The sequence below is a fragment of the Canis aureus genome, chromosome 20 (assembly GCF_053574225.1).
Source record: "Canis aureus isolate CA01 chromosome 20, VMU_Caureus_v.1.0, whole genome shotgun sequence".
Classification (NCBI taxonomy): domain Eukaryota; kingdom Metazoa; phylum Chordata; class Mammalia; order Carnivora; family Canidae; genus Canis; species Canis aureus.
The window spans coordinates 38,563,065-38,581,805 of record NC_135630.1 but is presented as its reverse complement, the minus strand read 5'-3'; the positions used below and the strand labels follow the sequence as shown (position 1 = coordinate 38,581,805).

Genomic DNA, 18,741 nt, shown 5'->3' with positions numbered 1-18,741 from the left:
CAAACTCAAACACCACCATTATTTTTGCAAGAACACAGAGACCGTGTAAACCAAGACACATGTGTACTTGGCAGTAAGAGTGAGAGTGTAAAGACCACATATCTAGCACCGTCTCACTCCGTACTTCCCTAACATGAAGGTGAGCCAAAAGCACAGTGCAGGGTACACCAAGGTACTGACGGGAAGGAGGACTGCTAGTACTTACTGTGAGAAGTTCTCATGAATTGAGTTCAGCAAGCTAATCTGAAGAAGAAAGGGGAAAAAAAGGAAAAACTGTAAGCAAAAGGATGAAAGATCTCTGTGTGGCTCCAAACACTGCTAAGCTGTCTTGTCTCTGGACACTGCTTCTGAAAGCAGCACACCTTGTGAAAGAACGTGAGAAAAAGAGCAGCATGCTCTTAGCCCCATGGTTTTTCCCAGAGCATCGACCTTCTGACAACCCATGACCCCAGGAATGTAGGAAGAGGGCCCCTAGAAGGGCCAAAATTCCATATGAGAAGACACTCAGCTAACATTAGGGTCCTTTGGGCAGCTGCCACCAGTTCTTGTTTCCTCACCAAAAGTGTACTTTGTTTTCAGGGCTATCAGATTAGTGGAGGGCCAGTTGTGGGGGAGAGCGAGGACACCATGCCCATCCTGTTACTTCCTAATGTGGCCAGCCGTGGGGCGGCTCTGAGGACCTGCATGGGAATGCATCATTCAAGGCCCCATGGGGAGAACTCTCCCATGGAGAATGCCTTAGCCTGCACAGGCGGACCCTTCTCTGCCCCAGTGATATAGTTCAGGGAAGGGCTCTGAGTTCGGACTCTAAAAACCCAGATCTTCTTTCTGGCTGTGTCACTAACTCAGCTTGTCATTTACCCTACTTGGACCTCAGTCTGTAACATGGAAATGATATTCTTGTCCTTAGAACACCTCAGGGATGCTTGAAAGCTAAAATAGCACTGGTGTAAATGCATTTGGAATAAAAGGCATAATTTATCCAAATGCAAAGTTCTATGTTAATATGGCTTGTAATCTAAAGCTCCTACCTTCCCCTGCATACTCCTAGTTTTTAAAAGAATGCGAGAACTTTAAACACTACTGATGAAGGCAGGTGATGGGCTTTCTTGGAAGGGGCTGGCCTGTCCCTAAGTGAGGGTTGGCTGGCTTCCTCTCACTAGGTAGAAAGCCCCCACAGCCATGGTGTTTGGCAGAGCTATGCCCCCGGGGTCTGATGTAAATCCTACCAAATGCGCTCAACTCATATATTCAAATATTTACCAAATGCTTGTCATGTGCCCATCACTGTGTAAGACCTCAGGCATAGAGAAAAACAGAAGTCAATGCCCTCCTCAAGAAGTGTCCTCTAGGAAGATACAGATTGATCTGGTTTGATGGACATTAGCCAATAACGGTGATGCTAATTACACATGCCTCTATTTGGGGGCGGAGGGAGGGCAGGTAAAAGACACACCTGTGGTACTGTTCTCATTAAGAGGGTGATCAGTGCAGGCTGCAAGGTGATGATGAAATGGAAACAAATTCTGTTGACCTTGACGTGGGGGGGGGGGGTAGGCAGGAACTAATATGTGCAGGGAGCAACCAGACACAATGACCTTCACCGTCATTTCCCATTCTGTCTCCATCATATCATACAGAGTGAGTGTGATGCCCTCTTTACAGGTACAGAAAATATGGCCAGAATAAAACCCAAATCTGACTCAAAAGCACATGCTCTCTCTGTTCCAGTGTGCTGCTACTGTAAAGACCACATCGTTCCTTTTTTTTTTCTTTTTTTTCGCCTTAAAACATAGTTGCACACCCTGCTCCAATCATTTGTCGTCGAAGTGAGGGAGTCCTGAATCATGAGTGTATGTAACCTGAGTGTCAGAGTAATGCGGAAAGGGTGTGAGTACCCAGGGCAACCCCTTTCACTCCTGTTGGCTGAGGCTGATTAAATAGCTAGTTTCTCCATGTCAACTAGAATAAGCCTACCACCTCTATTTTACTTAGCTGGTTCTTTCCTTCCTTTAAAACTCAAACTAGGGGCACCTGGGTGGCTCAGTTGGTTAAATGTCTGCCTTCCACTCAGGTCATAATCCCGGGGTCCTGGGATCAAACCCCACATTATGCCCCTCTCCCTGTTCATGCTCTCTCTGTCAAAAAAATAATTTATCCAAATGTGAAAAATAATGCACTATTATTAAAAAAAAAACAACAAACTCAAACTAAAATTTCACCACCCACGTCCTCTCTATGTGCACCTGTGTTGCTTTCTAGATGTCCTTCCTCACAGGCACCATGGAACAGCTGTCCATTATTAGTCCCATGTCAGCCCATGCAATTGTGCTACAGCAGCCCTGAGGTGTTTCTTACTCTAACTTTGTGACCCAGCACTGGGCACACAGCAGGCACTTCTTGCACTTACACCTGATTACATCCTAGACACTGTTTCTCTGAACTTCCTGGGATCAGTGGCTCTGGTATCTGCTCATCTGATTATTTTCTTCTTATACAGGTTCTTACCTCTTTTTCCAAATAAACCTTTTTATCATCCAGAGTATTATATAAAGTGAAGAACTGCTTGGTTTCTTTGTGCACTGCTGAAACTGTAAATGCAAAGACATCAACACATGAGTAAGAAAATAGATCAGAACAATCTTAAGCTTCCACTGCCCCAGGAGGCCCACCCACAGGACTGGCCCCACTGACTGGCCCAGCCGGGATGAGAGACTAAAGGAATTTGTCAGCATGTGGGACAGGTGGGTTTCTCAGGTGAGACATCCTGGGGGTTGGGGGTGGGGAGGAGGTGGCAAGGATGAGGAAGCCACCATGTCACTTCTTCCTGCTTGTCTTCCTTCCTCCTCACTCCCCTCATGAACAGGAGCCACAGCCTATTCCCTTTTGTAATCCCTATGCTTTGCACATGCCTAGACAGCAGGCCCTCCAAAATATCTACTGGATGAATAACATGCCCAACCTAGGGCAGAATATGTGCCTAATAAGTGTGAATTTTCTCCCCATTTCTGTGCATATGACTAAGGGAGAACGTCTTATTTACCAGGCACCCAACATCCTTTCCTATAAAATTCTTCTATAAAATTATTCTCCATCCACCTTTTTCTTCACTTTTCCTTATAGAATGACTTAGGGGGAAAGCACCCCATTCACAGACTGGGACTGGGCCATATTTACCAGAGGACATTGTCAATGGGGGGCAGCCAGCTTGTCTTTCTGCTATGTGGCTGGGTGCCTGAGTGGCCCCCACTTGGTTCTGAGCCTATATGTCTCCCTCATGGCTCTGAATTCTCTTAACATATGGAGGCAGGTAAAAATCCCAAGACCTGGATTCACAATCAGGCTTTGGGCCTACACTGAGCCCTCCATTTTAGCTGTAGCCAAAGATCCTGATGTCTAATGGTCAAAAGGCACTGTCCAGACAACAGGGGGATCTGCTTTCCCAGTGGCTCTTGCTCCCTCAACACAGGTTCCCTCTGGAGCAGCAGGAGTTGGGGAGGAGAGAAGCAGAACAGGCTGTGGGCATTGTAGTTTCCTTGGGCAACTGCCACTAACATTTAAACCTGACTCTTTAAGCTAATCAACCAACTTTTAATTCTACTACCTAGTGATACTGTGTCTCCCCCTAGCAGTGCAGCTCAAAGACGGGTGGGGGCTGACAGTACTGCTGTACACATCTGGTAACAGAAATTAATAACCTGATTCAGGTATTTTGAGACAACAGTTTAAAATGTTTCCCATATCAAAATGTCTGATTTGTATAAAAATCACTACATGAACTACTCAATATAAAATATTAGCTTTAGAACAGTGGATTTCAAGCTTGGCTGAAACACAGAATAGCCTGGGAGTTTTTAAAATCTCACGACCAATTAAATGAGATTTTTTTCTGGAGGTGGGGTCGGGTGATTACAATATATAGCCAAGGTTGAAAATCACTGTCATCAATCAATCTTTAGTTTTGCTACTCAGGAATGTGCCTGTCACCCTTCCTCTATCCAGATCAAGGACTGGGTGGGGGCTGAAAATATTTGCCAACAATAATAATGAAAATGATATAGATATTTTGGTGTAACTTAAGATTTCTTTGGTGTAAAAATGTCCTGTCAAAAGGACTTAAACATGTGTCAAATTTACTGTGAAATATACAGATGCAAAACATCATTATTGTTAAAAGCTGGAAAGTAGCAGGAATACAGAATTAAGGGGGAAAATTTAAGTAAAGGCAGAAATTATTTTCTTATGGGAAGCTGCCACAGTTGATACCTGCCTCTCACCATCTGAGTCAAGCTCCAGGGCTGTATAAAACATCAGGATGGGAGTAGGTGTGAAAGGAAGCATGACTCCAACCAGAGTAAGGATACTGCTCTGGCTTGAGCCAGGAAGGATGTTGGAGAGGCCAAGAGCCCAAGGCAAAATCTAAGGGGGATTTTGGAAGAATTGATGGAGTCTGACACGTGGAATTGTAGGACAGTGGCATTCTGGACCTGGGGACCAGCTCATAGGCCAAAATGCAGACGTCATCACGAGAGGGGTGAGGCGCTGAGGAAGTGCCAGGGAAGCTGGCCTGCCTGATGCAAGACTCTGATCAGTGTCATTAGAATTCTGGAGATCATCCAAGTTATGGAGAGCTACCAAACATTAAAGCTTTTAAAGCAAGAGTGTAAAATGATCAAACTTCTGTTTGAAAAAGACCTCTCAGACAAGAGTGCAGACTCTGGGCTATGATGAGAAGGTGGCTATAGCTGTAGTCCAGAAGAAACGGACCTGACCATTACTTACAAAAAGAACCAGAAGAGCAGCTAGACAGTGATCCCCGTGACCAAGAGGATAAATGGGGTAGGGAGGCTGAATTTAGTTTTGTATCTGTTGAGTTGGAGGTACCCAGGGCATATGCACGAGTCGGAACCTAGAAGAAGGGGTGGTAGTCTAGGACCTGTTTACAGACTAGATCTGAGTTGGGTCTGACAGAGTTGAGAAGGGGTCCCAAGCACAGGTAACGAGAGGTGTCAAGGCCTAAGATGTATGTCAAAGTACATGGTGTGACGAGGGCTAGTATGTGGACTGGGGAAGCTGAAATGTGGGCTCAGAGAAGGAAAGGGTGCCTCCAGGCAGGCCACTTAGATTGGGGAGGTTCTGGAGCTAATAAGGAGATATTTTCTTTGGTAGGCCTGGGGAGCTCCTGAAGACTGGTCAGCAGAGAGAGAGAACATGACAGGCTGGTGGGTGAGGGACTCAGACAAGGCTATACAGACCAGCTAATGGTCAGTCAGCTGAGCTATGACACAAGTAAGCACAGCTATCACAACAGCAGTGGGAACAGAGAAGCAATGACAACTTTGAGAGCCACGGTGAATCCGACAAGACGAGCTCACTGATTTAGGCTGAGGGAGGCCTGGTCCTGGATTACAGTGCTGTCAAAGTCCAGGACCACATGGGCAAGAAAGTTCATACAGAAGAACAATGAATGAGGATTGATCCAGAGATGCTACAATATGGAGTGCTCATGCTCAGTCCTGTGTGAGGGTGGAAAGTGGATGGGGAGCTCAGTGAGCCAAACGGTTGCCCAGGAAGAGGGCGGGTTTGAAACATTATGCTAAGAGCTCACTTAGCACAGTATGTCTACAGGGAGGGCAGCAGGGCACCCCCAGTGCTGCTCCTGGGGTAAAGGGTCACTTAGCAGCGCGCTGTGTGGAATGAGCACCTAGTGTGCCTGATGATGACAGGAAGCCCCTTCTGGTGGTGGCTTTCAGCAACTGTGCTACGATGCACAATCCACCACGCTCACGCGGGAAGAACCCTCGCCTCCTGTGCCTCCCAGGACCAGTCTCAAGAGTGTTTGTGGCTGATGCACCTACTCTGGCGGTAGAGTTCAATAAATCTCTTCTGATACTGTATTAGCTCAGCTCGGCTGGGTACTTCATCAATCTTTCGATGCAAAATTGCTATTTCTCGATTTCTTCGAGCCTAAATGCAAAAGAAAGGGGGAGACAATAGTATTTGGTAAAATGTCTCACATGTTCTCAGGGGGGCCAAAATACTGCTCCCCACTTCCTTCTGAGCACAACCACATACCCCAAAAATCTGCTGTTGGCTTGAGGTCCCCATCTCAGATTCTGAAGCACTCTCCTCCCACTTTGTTTTTTTTGTTTTTTTTTTAATTTTTTTTATTTATTTATGATAGTTACAGAGAGAGAGAGAGAGGCAGAGACACAGGCAGAGGGAGAAGCAGGCTCCATGCACCGGGAGCCCGATGTGGGATTCGATCCCGGGTCTCCAGGATCGCGCCCTGGGCCAAAGGCAGGAGCCAAACCGCTGCGCCACCCAGGGATCCCTCTCCTCCCACTTTGAAACACAGGGAGGAGGTATGTGTGGCTATAAAGCAGAACCAGAGAGGGCGGCAAATGAACAGCCAGGGAAGGATGACTCTAAGCGGGAAGGGCTTCTAGGACAGCCTTCAACTCCAAAGGACTCTAGAGTAGCTGATTCTGCCGTTACCAGGTGGGGATGGGAATAAAAAAGAAGGCCTCCCAGGTGACTAGGAACTGATGCCATCCTGCTGCTTCCATAGAAATTCCAAATTTCTTCACCTATTGAAAAACTCCTACAATTTACTCCTATAGCACCTTTCTAGCACTTTCGCCCTACCATGGACCAGGGGTACAGCAACCGAACTGGCCACTGATGGCACCTGTGTTGGCAGAGCAGTATGGTGTGGCTGAGCTCCAACACCACTTGCTGCTGACATTCATGGGCCAGGACTAGTGGGCTCTCTGCACTGCCTTCCTTCTGTGCCATCCCATCTCACTCTCCGGCCTGCCCTGCTCACAACAGCATGTGTGGGTCTCTAAGTACTGGGAAAGTACGAGCCTCCTGGTGAGAAACCCACCATCGGCTCTGGCCACCAATCCCAAAGTAGGGTCTCTGTGGCTCTGGTCAGAGGGAAAAATGTTCTCCTTTTGGCCAAGGCTACACCCCCTGGGTACTCAGGCTCTGACTCCTGTGTTTGTTTGTTTGTTTTTCCAGGAATCTTAAGATACAATTATTCAGTGTTTTCACTGCATCTTTCACCTTACCCTTTCTACTGGCCCCTTCTCACCAGCATTTAGATAGGCCAAAGTCCCTCACCCCTCAAAAGCCCTTTCCTAAGCCCTGATTGCCTTCCAGCTAGCAGCCTCTTTCTTCAGCAACAATAGCCCACCTTCCTGAGAGCCATGACCCCCAGGTCCTGGAGCTGCCCCCACACCCTGCAGTCATCCTTCTCTCCACTGGCAACTGGCTTCTCCCAACACCTACCACACAGCTCTCATGAAGGTCACTGCAGACCTTCTCTGGGATACAGTTCCTGGATAACTGTCAGCTTCTAGCTTTCTTGATTTCTAGCAAAAGTTACCATTCTCTCTGCTGGGCCCTCTGCTCAGCTTCCATAAGACCCTGGCTTCCCCATGCCTCCAAATACTGCACTGGAGGGTTCCTCCTTTTCCTCTGCCTGTCCTCACACAGATTTCACCCCATGGTTACCACTTACATAGTGCTGATACCCAAATCTCCAGCCCAGGCTATTCTGAGCATCAGGCCTGACACCCAATCACTTCTTGGGCATCGCTACTTGGTGAAGTGCCCCAACTTTTAAGAGTCCCAAACAGATCTCAATAATATTCCTATTCACACACACATACACTCTTAAACTCTATTCTTTTTTTAATGCTTTTTCCTCAATGAATAATATAAGTATTTCCACCTGAGTCAGAGACTCAAGCACCATCCTTGACTCCTCTGTTTCTCTGACCCAACTGATGCTAAGTCTCATCAGATACAGTTTCTCAATCTCTTGTGTGCCAGGTGGTTTCCACCCATCCCCATGGCCCCCGCTCTGGCTCACGGCCTCAGCAGGCTTATGGTTTTACTGGACATTCCCTCTGGCGAGTCTGAGGCTGCCCACAACCACAACAGGCATTGCATAATATTGACTCCCTCATACTTTGATGTATATAGACATATCCTGGTTCTCAAATAGCTGGCCAGCTCCCAGAAGGTGGGCCATCCCATTTACTACTCCTGATACCTACCTAATGCAACAGTGAATATACATATAGGAAGCACACAGCCACAAAGTTTCCAAGTATACAGCTGCATTTTCCTGATTTTATTTAATTCAGTTTCTTTAAACAGTAACAGTGTCCCTGTTTTAAGAGCAAATTTGATGTACCTTAATTTAACCAAAGAGCTCAGCAGAGTAAGCAAGAGCCAGAGATAGGAGAAACAGAGGCTCACTGGCCTCTGCAGCCCTGGGAAAGCCTGGCTTTCTCTTCCCAGAGAACAGGAAGAAGGCACAAACTAAAGAACACATGAGTTAACCCAGGGCTTCTGAGCTTCCCTGAGCAAGATCCTGGCAATGCAAGGGATTTTACGAAGTAATTTTGACTCTATATGACTTTAGTTTTGGAACCAACTTTAAAACCTACTTTCTCCATATCTGATGGCTTTCTTATAAATCTCCAAGGTTATCAAATAAGACAGCTAAAATGGGCACGTAATTTTAGAGGAACAGTACTAGACAAGAGCATTGGAATTTGAATGCTGGCTCTGCCACTTACCAGCTGCTTAACTTTGGACAAGTACGTAACTGATATGAATCAATTTCTTCATCTAGTAAATGAAGCTAATACCTACTGTCCACCCAGGGTGGGGATCAAATCTATCGAGATGACCATGAAAATAAGATACCGATGTCAGATGTTATTGTCAACATCTTAAATCACATAGTTACGCTCCAGACAGAAGGCTGACAAATAGCAGCCTCCGTGTCAGTCATTCTTAGATACCAAGACTTCTAGCTCTTTACAGATACCCATGTAGCTGTATTTATGTGTTTTTTTGTTCTTGCTTTCACTTACCTGTAGTAAACGGATCTTGTAAAGTTTTTCTTTCTCCATGGTATACCGTCTGTCTAGGTCTTCCTAAAAATTGGAAAAGGATACAATTATCTAAGAGCAGGAAACTTTGATTCCTCGATGAAGTGTTTTGAAACTAAATATTTTTATCATACCTCTCCGTTCTGAGGCCCCAAATTTCTTTTCTCAAATGGCCAAGTTTAGGGTCTGTGTCCTGTGAGACCCTTGAGACTCTTTCACCTCACTTTAAACAATTCTTCCTTCTTCTGGGGTCTAGGCAGAATCTGGTGTTCTTAAGTACCGCCCGAATTTATGTACCCCCCCAAAAAAAACTATGATGATAAGGAGATAATTACTACTTTAAGAATCTGTTGTTCTTTGTCCCCACATTTACAGTGATGCTGGTTTGCTTTCTTGTTTCTACTTAGAGATACTCTCTCCAACATGATAACCACTAGCTATGTGTGGTTATTTATTAAATTTACATTAACTGAAATTTTTAAATATTCAGTTTCTTGATCGCAATAGCCACACTTCAAGTGCTCAACAGGCACAAGGAGCTAGTGGCTATTGCACTGAAGAGTGTAGATCTAGAACACTGCCATCACTGCAGAAAGTTCTTTTGGACAGCACTGAATTATGAGGAAGAAACTAGCTCTCACTGAACTCATAGAGGTAAGAGACATGGCTAGATGGTTTGCTGCCATCAAAGAAAGCTACAAAAGGGGGTCAGAGGTGTCTTCACCCCAAGCACGTGTGTGTACACGTACACACACACACACACACGCACAGTCAGCCTCCTCCACAGGGCTCGGCTGCACACCAACCCAACGACTGTACTACAGGAGTCCTGAAGCTCATTCTCTAGTGGAGTCTGAGGGGACAAAGGGAAGAGGCAAACATTAAAAAAGGCAAATGTTTACAGGCTGTCCTGCTTTGCTCTTCCTCCTTTTGCTTTTTTTTCTTTCTCCTGGATGTTTGTTGGAGTTCTGGGAGCACTGGTTTAACTCACAACAGGGGTCAGCAAACTACTGTCCGTGAGCTAAACCATACAACTCTTGGGCCAAAATGACCTCACTGCCTATTTTTGTAAATAAAGTTTTATAGCCATGTTCTTTCATTTATATACTGAGCATGGGTGCTATAGTGGGGTTGGCATACAAGGCTGAAAATAATTCCTATTTGGCCCTTTACAGTTTGTGGACCTTGGAACAAAGTACAAAAGAGAGTTTTCCCCCCTGCCCCACCCCCACCCCTCACAACAGCCTATGTGTTGTGACCAGCATGTGTGGCCAATGCAGGCTTCTCCTCTCCTCAGCTGAGATGCCAGAGCAGACAGAGAATGCTCACACAAAGTGCTGGGAGAAAACCCACCAGAATGGTGGCCTTCAGGGCCATCCCTGGGGAGAACCTGCTTCCATCTGAGGGGCTCTGTGAGGACAATGAGACAGTGCCCCTGAAAGTCTGCACACGAAGTGGTGGTCACAGAGAAAATTAAAGTAGGCATGAGAAAGTGTCAGGGGAGGGTACAAAGTTGGTTGCCACTCCCACAGAGGACAATGGCAGTCCTGAGAATGGGTTGGTACTTACATTATGAGTCATCACAGGGGTTAGGGTACCATGTGGCTCTCCAGCAGACAGGGTCTGAAATGATGAAAAGTAATGAACACTTGACTGAGTAAGGCAAATGGGACAGAAGCTGTGGTTCTGCATGTAGGAAGGGGTGTGGGTGGGGTGGGAGTTAGTTCACTGACCACCTCTTTGGGCCCCAGATTTTAAATTGTTCTTAAATGTGTGTCACACATGAACAAGCTAAACTGCAACTGTCTTTGGATGTAATAGTCCCTCTAACAAGATGTGGTTGCTAAGAAGAGGAATAGGATCTTGAAAGTCTGATTTGTACAAATTCAGAGGCTGACGGGCTGATTTGAGACCCAAAGGCTCGAAGTTTTAGAAACAACCAGAAAGGCTGGCTATGTGTGTGATGATGGTCCCGGGGCACCACTGTCCTGCTCAGCCAGACTCTGCTAAGACTCCATGCTAGTCCTGTCCTACCACTGCTGAGGCACCTCCAAGACATATGTCCTGCACAGCCAGGGTCAGGGTCCCCGAGCGGAGGGCATGTGGATGGGTGCTGCTTGGTCTGAATCGGTCTTTTCCCCTCCCTGAGCCTTGAGGTGGAGTTCTCAAGGCAGAGGGCTCGGCCAACGCGCCACCCTGAGGCCTCGTCCAGCTCACACAGCTTCTGCACAAGGCTCTCAGGAAATGAGCTTTGAGAAGGGAAAACAAAATGGTAATCCCTACAATCTTATTTGGTGAGAGAAATGCTTTTCTTTCTGGCCTGTGTTTTAACTTAACTTTTAATAGCAATTCACACTAGCTCCTTGGAAGAGCAAATCCTCTGTCCTGTCCTGAGGGCACCTGGTCTGAAGTGTTCAGTTCAGTAATGCTCCGGTGCTGCTGGAGCTCTGACACTAGATCTTATTTCCTGCTTACTGCTTGCTGCCTTTCAGGGGTGGAACATGTCCCTAGGCAGGAGAGGAGGATGAAATGAATTAATTGGTACAACAATTAGAGAACAGGCTGCACAGGAAACTGAGCTCAGAAGGTTCTTAGAAATACTCCTTCCCTAAGTGGTGGGAAAGGTCAGGCTTGGAATTTAGTTATTCCTGTCTGCTGTGCATGCCCCGCAGACATTTACCTGCCTTTTACCCACCCTTGCAAGAGAAAAGAGAGGGATGGAAACCTAAGAAAATCCTGTGATGGAAACAGTTAAGAAATGTGTGTTCACAGGCCCAGGTTATGGGAAACTAGCCGGTCCTTTTTAGCATCAGTCTCTTTGCTGGGTAGTCCTCCAGAAATCCTTCCACCAATAAGGCACAACAGCACCTAACAGTCTCGAAGACTCCTCTAAGAGCCTGAACTTACCTTTTCATCTCCGCCTGGCACTCTCTCAGCTTTCAGGTTCTCAATTTCCTGTTGCAGCCGTGTCATCTCCTCCTTTAAAAGCAAAATGAACATTTACAAAACTCAGACAAGCTAGTAAATGGACTTGTGCCTGCACCAGCCCTCTGCTGGACCACCAGGAGCAAGGGCTTGTCCCATGTTTACAGGACAGCCCTAGTTCACATGGTGTTATTCTTTCACACTTAATAAGACTTTTAAATATATGTATGTCTATAAATCAGAAAACAGTGTTTGTTAGACTGTGCTCTCAATTTGGAGTCTGGCATGCCCAGTCACTAATCTAACTCACTTCCAGTGCCCTTGGGGGGGCACTTACTATAGCACCCTATTCATCTTAGGCAACTGACAGAGCTGCTCCATGAATCTACTTTTTCGAAGGCACCTGAGTAGGATGCCATGACAGGACAAGTGGAAGTAAGGTAAGAGATTTCACATGAGTCTTGGTTCAAGGTCTGCTGACATCAGGCAACACTTACTCGACAATGTGCTTTAAACTCTTGTTCCTGACTTTTCAGATTTTCATTCATGGCTACGAGTGCTCTCAAGTTCTGCAGGATACTAAAGAGAGAAGACCAAACAATGACATATGGAAAGCCGTTATGATTTTATGAATCACAGCTAAAACCAAGTCCCCAGCTTTTAATTTCCTTTGTCTCTCCCAAGGGTGTCTAATGGGTTCTCCATAAATGATAATGACTACCATTTAACTGACATTATCACTCATTTATATATCCAAGTCCATCAGGCCACATCCAAACAAACAAACGTCACAGAATCCAGAATTAAAATGTCAACTGCAGAAACATCAATGAGTTTCAAGAGTCCTGGATCTCCTTGGCATTGATTATTCAACAGTACTCAGAACACAGACAGTATCACAAACCATTTCTAATTTCCATAAAAAGGGAACAAATTGCTCAGGGTCATTAAAAGAATTAATTTGAAAATATAAATGTCAAGTATTTGACAGTACTTTGCTCTCTATCCTGAAAGAAGGGTTTCTAATTATAAAGCCAAGTAATCTGTGGGTATTTCTTTGCTAAAAATGTCCTTCAAATCTAGGACTGCCGAATTTGTGTCTGAAGCTTTTTATGATGTAAAGTATCATTCAAGTGAGTGATACTTAACCACCTAACTGTTTTGGTGCTAAAAAAGGTCAAATGTAAGTGTGTCTTATGTGTAATTTAAGTTGTTAAAGACGATTAATTAAAAAAAAAAAAAAGCCCAGCAGCTGTTTCTTGGTTTAAAACAAAACAAAACAAAAAACCCAACAACCCACAAAACTGTACCTTTAATCCAAAGAGGCAGGGCTGAAGTGTTACCAGTAAAAAAGCTGGTAGCAAGGGTTGACTCCAGGGAGGAGACCTGGGTGGCTTGGGTACAGGGCTGACATGCCTTTTGTGAATGTACTATTTGGCTCTTAAAAACAGAAAAATAAAAAAAGCAAAAGCAAAGCTAAAAGTGTGCTGCTTCTGCTCCCAAGGGGAATCAGGAGAAGGAGGTGGCCGGCTCAGTGCAGCCCAACATGTTGGCATGTGCTCAAGCAATGGGGAGTGACCAGGCGTGGCTCAGGCGTGTGAAAGGAAATGACCTGCATGGGGGTGGAAGCAATGATCCTTGGCTCCTTAGTCCTGTGCTCAAACAAAATAAACCACGAGGCACTGACAGAGTTACTTTCTTCAAGGAGAAAATAAACATGCTGAAACCTCTTACCTTGGATCAGCTTTGGATTCTATCTTCTCCAGGGCTGCTTGTTCTTTGTCCAGTTTCTCACTGTAACTCTTCAGCTGAGGGAGAGAAAGGAGGTGCTATTGGTAGGGAGTTGGAGGACAGAAGAGTGAGAACTTCTGTCCTCCCTCCCTCGACTCACATCTGTGCCCCACTTCTGGCAGCTGGCCAAGCTCACCGGACCTGGCTGTACACTGAGTAAATAGGTGGACAAGAGAAATAGGATGGGGGTGGGGAGTACAACATGGTAAGGTCAAAATCAGACCCGTTTAGACACATTCTGTTGGTAAAAGAAACCTAGGCAATAGCTTTAAATCACAACAGCAAATGGGTGGAAAGCCAAAAGTGATGCTGAGAGCAGGTGCTTTCTGGCAGATCTGTAGGCAGGGGGAAATAAAATGAGGCTATGAGAGACAGACCTGGTTGAAATTCCCCAATACCATTGTCATGGCTATTAGCAGGGGCAGGGTTAAATCCATCTTCTTGAATAATTTCACTTTCTTTTTTTTGAGTCAGGGTTTTAAAAAAGAAATTTTAAAGAAATTCAGATTTCCATTTTTAAGGTATACAGTGGTATCACAGAATGTGAAGCTGCTAAAAAAAAAAAGTAAGAATAGAGCAGTTCTTTTATGATGATCTCTAGTATCTACTGTTAGCTGGAAGAATGTATAAAAAACATCGATTCCATGTTTTTCCAAGGTGTGTAAGGGAATGTGTACACTGAATGTATACATGTATAATGGATATATATGTTACTTGTATCTGCATATAGTATTTCTGAAAAGAATCACAAAAGACTGATTACCCTCTGGAGATGGTCACTATATAGTTGGGTTACAGTGATATAACCTTTGTACTTCTTGAATTCTGAACCCTGTGAATTATGTTACCACTCCAAAAAAAAAAAAGTCAAAAAACCTCCAAGGGAACTAGCTGAAAACAGAAGAGCAGAAGGTGCAATCAACCCTTCTTGCCTCAAGGCTTAAAAAAACTCAATTACCCTCAAACACAGAAGCAGGTACCTTAGGGACAAGAAGATGGCCAATAGAGAGGAAGGGCTGAGGAGGCCTGCTGTGTAGGATCAGTAGACACAGAAAGGATGTCTGCAGGGCTGGCATCTCAGTAGGAGAGCCAGCTGAGCTATGCAGTGAAGCCTGGCTCCCCTGACTGAGAGCTGGAGTTCAAACCCCAGAGGCAGGCAGGCTCCCAGAATCAGCAAGATCCAGGAAAAAGGTGGAGTGCCCAGGCCCCAAGTACCACTTACTACTGGCTGATTTCAGCCAACAGTACAACCACCCTTCCAGAATAATCATATGGGGCAGGCTGCATGAAATGGTTAGAGAATCCACACAGTTGGTAACAGGAAGTTTCAGAATCAAAGATAAGCATACCACCAAGAATTATCAAACATCTGAAGAAAGATAAAACCACAAATGAGAAAGAAAACTGAACAAATGAATTTTGATCTGAAGAAATGGTTTATAGATCAAGAAAAACTTGAAACACAATTAATGCCCTTAGAGAAATGGGAGAGAATATTGCATATACTACAAAGAATCAACCTCACACATGGGAAATTCAAGTTGTGATTGCTGAAATTGAAAAGTGGACAGGTTAGAACCGGGGAGCCCACCAATATACGGGCACACAGTCTCCTTGCAGGTGTCATGTGCTGTCACCTGTCCTTGGCCTTCCTTGCCTTTACTTTACTCAATGTCTTCTCTATTTTTCAGTGCCACCAGGTTACCCTGGGAGGGCAGGTATCGCTGAGAAGGTGAACCAGGGCACACTGGGGGGAGAGAGGTCAGAGTGCTCGTTTTGCCCAATCCTTGACTTGAACAGGTAAGGAGGCTGAGGCCCAAAGGTGAGGTTCATTACTTATTTGGGGGTCTGGTCTTCAGTGTTCTGACCAGTCAGGCTACTTCAGAAGTTGCTGAACATGAAGTTTGGGACATCTTCCCATTTTCCTAGATGGGACTTAGTATGACTGCCTTACTGGATAGTGAGCTCTTGGAGAGGTCTTCAGGTGCCAGACAGCCAGTGCTGGGATTCTGGCACCCTGTGCATGGCTTTGTGTCCCCATCTGCAGAACAGGGATGCTACCCGCACTGCTAGCATTGTTACGGAAGGTCAGGGGACCATACAAGTGAGGTGCCCAGAGCACACCTGGCACACGTGGCCCAGTAAACTGCTGTTATTTGTTGAGGATAAGACTATCTCCTATTGTCGACTTAAATTACATTCCCTACCTTTCCAGCACATGAAAAGAGCTCAACAAATACCTGATTTAGTGTTTAATACAAAGAAAATTACTTCATAGCCACTTAGGATTTATATCCTAAGGCATGTAGCTGTCTTAGAAAATTGATATCAAGACGTGTTGCTTGTAATCTTTCCCAGATGGTCATACAAAGACTGATCCATGACTTGGCAAACTTCATGCCAGGCACTCTGTGGCATTAACATTTAGACAACAGCAGGGGTTCCACCCCAGGAGTCTGCCATCCAACCCATAGGAATGTAGCCCCCGAACACTGTAAAAGAAAGCTCCTCTGTCCAAATGCAACACAGACATCTCTGGAAAGAAGGAAAAAAAATTCATTCTCACTCTCATTCTTTTGCCTGCCCTTTTCAAACATTCCGACAAGAACTGAAGTGACTAGCCCAGGTCAGAATTAAAAAGTTTTGTCAGGCTGACAGCAAGGCAGTGAACTGAGTGTTACATACTGCTACAGAAACAAGAATGTGAAATTTAAAGAGAAGAGGGGACTGCCTTAGTTTCAGAGAGGCCTTTGAAGATCAGTCCTGTTTCCATATGGTTCACAAAGTACAAGCCCCCCCCCGCCCCGGCATGAGGCCCTTGTAGAGGACAGCCAGAGCTCAAGTACCAAAATCACAATGAGGAGAGCTTTCCAGATCCAGATGAGGATAGCTTTCTATGGAAACATGAGACAGAAATATCTCCACTTCCCTCCTGACAGAGCTGGCATCAAAAGCATTTGTTTCCCTGGCCTGGTTGCCTAGGCAGTGAGAAGTGGGAGGTAAACAACACTGTAATGCTGATGGGAGATGGCACACTCGAAATCCAGGTTAGAGAGATCATGTGGTTTGAAATGCACCCATTTCAAACCCTCCTCCTCCTGAGACCCTCCCCATTCCGTGGAGGAGAAAACCAGCAATCCTGAACAATCAGTTACAGCCCTCTATAGTTCTCTTATCTTATAAAAAGAAATCTTCTCATTCTTTAGGACTTCAGTATTTTGAAGATACTCTACAATCTGCTGTTTGTAGGCTGTAGAGGAGCAGGGCCCACTTTCCGTGGGCAGAACTTCAAGCTCTGTGTAGTCCTCGCTCTGCCCATCAGGCTGCCCTCCTTCAGAAAGCCCTTCCTGGGCCTCAGGGCCCATGGCAAGGTCTCCTGCCAAGATCAGAAGCTTTTAAACATGGCAGCATGGATAAACTGCTGGCAGGGGTCGTGGACTACCACCATGTGTTTGTCCTGCATCCCCAGGTGGCCCTGTGTCCTGAGAAGGGGACGGTGACTCCTCCACACAGACTGACGACACAGGGCATTCCATTAGTGGTGCAGGTCAAAAGCGGTTCTGAAAATCTACTCACCTCTGTCAGAGTTTGCTTTGTTTCATCGTATCTGGCTTGTAGGCTGGTATGACTTGCCTGCAGCTGTAAAAGAAAGGGAAAAGATACCTGCTCTCATTCAATCCTCACAACAGCACAGCTGTGGGTGGTGTTCCCATATCACAGATGGGAAAATGTGAATTCAACAGATTTAACTGAGCCAATGGGGGAATTTCAGAACGGCTGCCAATGACAAGTGAAAAAAACTTCATATAATTAGGAGCAACTACATGTTAGGTGACAAACTAGATACTCTGCATAAATCCTATCATTAAATCCCTATATTTGATGGAAGAAGACATTTTTCTTGTTTTACAGATGAGCAAATAAAGACTCAGAGGGGTTAAGTTACTCAAGGGAAGTTTCACAGCTGTTAACTGATAAAGCCAGGATTCGAATCCAGGTCTGACTTTTCTGTACAGCTATAGTCCGTTCACTTAACCAATGTTCCCGTACTCAGAATATAAACTGCATTTCAGCACCCGGGATTCTGGCACAGAATACAACTGGTTGACAACAATCTGAGATTGAAGACAGAATTCAGGACTTCAACACTAAGAGATAGAAAATGACTTACTTTTACTGTTCAAAGTTAAAAAATTGTAAACTGACATCAGGAAAATGTCATTTCTCTTTTCCTCACTAAAAGATATATCCTTGTGCTGTTTGTGAACTTTTAGAAATCTGAAAACTAATCAAAAGCTCAAAGGGTTTGTACATTTCCACTTTTGAAAAGGGGAAGGGGCAGAAAATGACATCAGACTCTGGCTATTACCTGTGTAAAAATTAACAATGAGAAATCTTATCCAGACTCTCAGTGATTGCTTCAAAATACCTTGCCCCATCCCTGAACATGTAAGCAACCCATTAAGAATTATGCCACCTTCAGAAATCATTGCTTCTAAACCATGCTTCTAGTTAGTCTTCATGACTGATGGTTACATTTCCAACATGGCCTATCAAGAAGCCAACTGAAGTAGAGAGCAAAAGTGATAAAGGAGGGGAGCAGGTGGGCTCTGGCTTTTCCCTTTGCAAAGGAGGCCATCTGTGCGATGAGACTTTCATTTACTTATAACTGGTAGAGAAGAATATTTGTGGAGAGTTTTTCTCTTGAAATATGAGCGGTTGAACTCTTTAAGTTCTTTTGTGGCTCCAGGAAGGGGTCCTGTCATTTCCCATATTCCTGCCCACCTCTCATGAATGCACCCACCCAGCCGCCCATCTGACATCTACTGAATGCTCCGCTCACATGAGGTGTGTGGGAGGAGTTGATGAACGAGACACAGTCCTTGCCGGCAAGGATGTGGACCAGTAAACCGGGGATTAGAGTATGAGACTAGCTGGGGCAGAGCCAGGCCCAGGGGAGGCCCAAGGAAAAAGTCTGTCTCATTGGGGAGTCTAAGGACGGCTTCACAACAAAGACTCATGTGGGTGGATCTTGGTAAGGACATAGCTTGCTAAGAAGGGAAGACTCATCTCTTCTCTTTAATTAATTTAACTAATAAGAGCTCTCATC

The 18,741-nt window shown here is 45.2% G+C and overlaps 1 protein-coding gene across 7 annotated transcripts in view; it reads right to left on the bottom strand.

The window, feature by feature from the left end:
* The window catches only part of CCDC93 (CCC complex scaffolding subunit CCDC93), a 101,629-nt gene that overhangs the window by 16,012 nt on the left and 66,876 nt on the right, over nt 1–18,741 (bottom strand). For all 7 annotated transcript variants that reach the window (XR_013359114.1, XR_013359115.1, XR_013359116.1 and 4 more), the window contains 9 exons: nt 17,208–17,270; nt 13,575–13,648; nt 12,338–12,419; nt 11,823–11,894; nt 10,485–10,538; nt 8,898–8,960; nt 5,859–5,967; nt 2,509–2,591; nt 206–243 (listed from right to left, as the gene is read on the bottom strand). Coding sequence is in view for 3 of the 7 variants with exons in the window: in XM_077861426.1 (XP_077717552.1) it covers nt 206–243; nt 2,509–2,591; nt 5,859–5,967; nt 8,898–8,960; nt 10,485–10,538; nt 11,823–11,894; nt 12,338–12,419; nt 13,575–13,648; nt 17,208–17,270 (638 nt within the window). In the remaining 4 variants the exon portion in view is untranslated. The remainder of the gene's footprint in view (nt 1–205; nt 244–2,508; nt 2,592–5,858; nt 5,968–8,897; nt 8,961–10,484; nt 10,539–11,822; nt 11,895–12,337; nt 12,420–13,574; nt 13,649–17,207; nt 17,271–18,741) is intronic.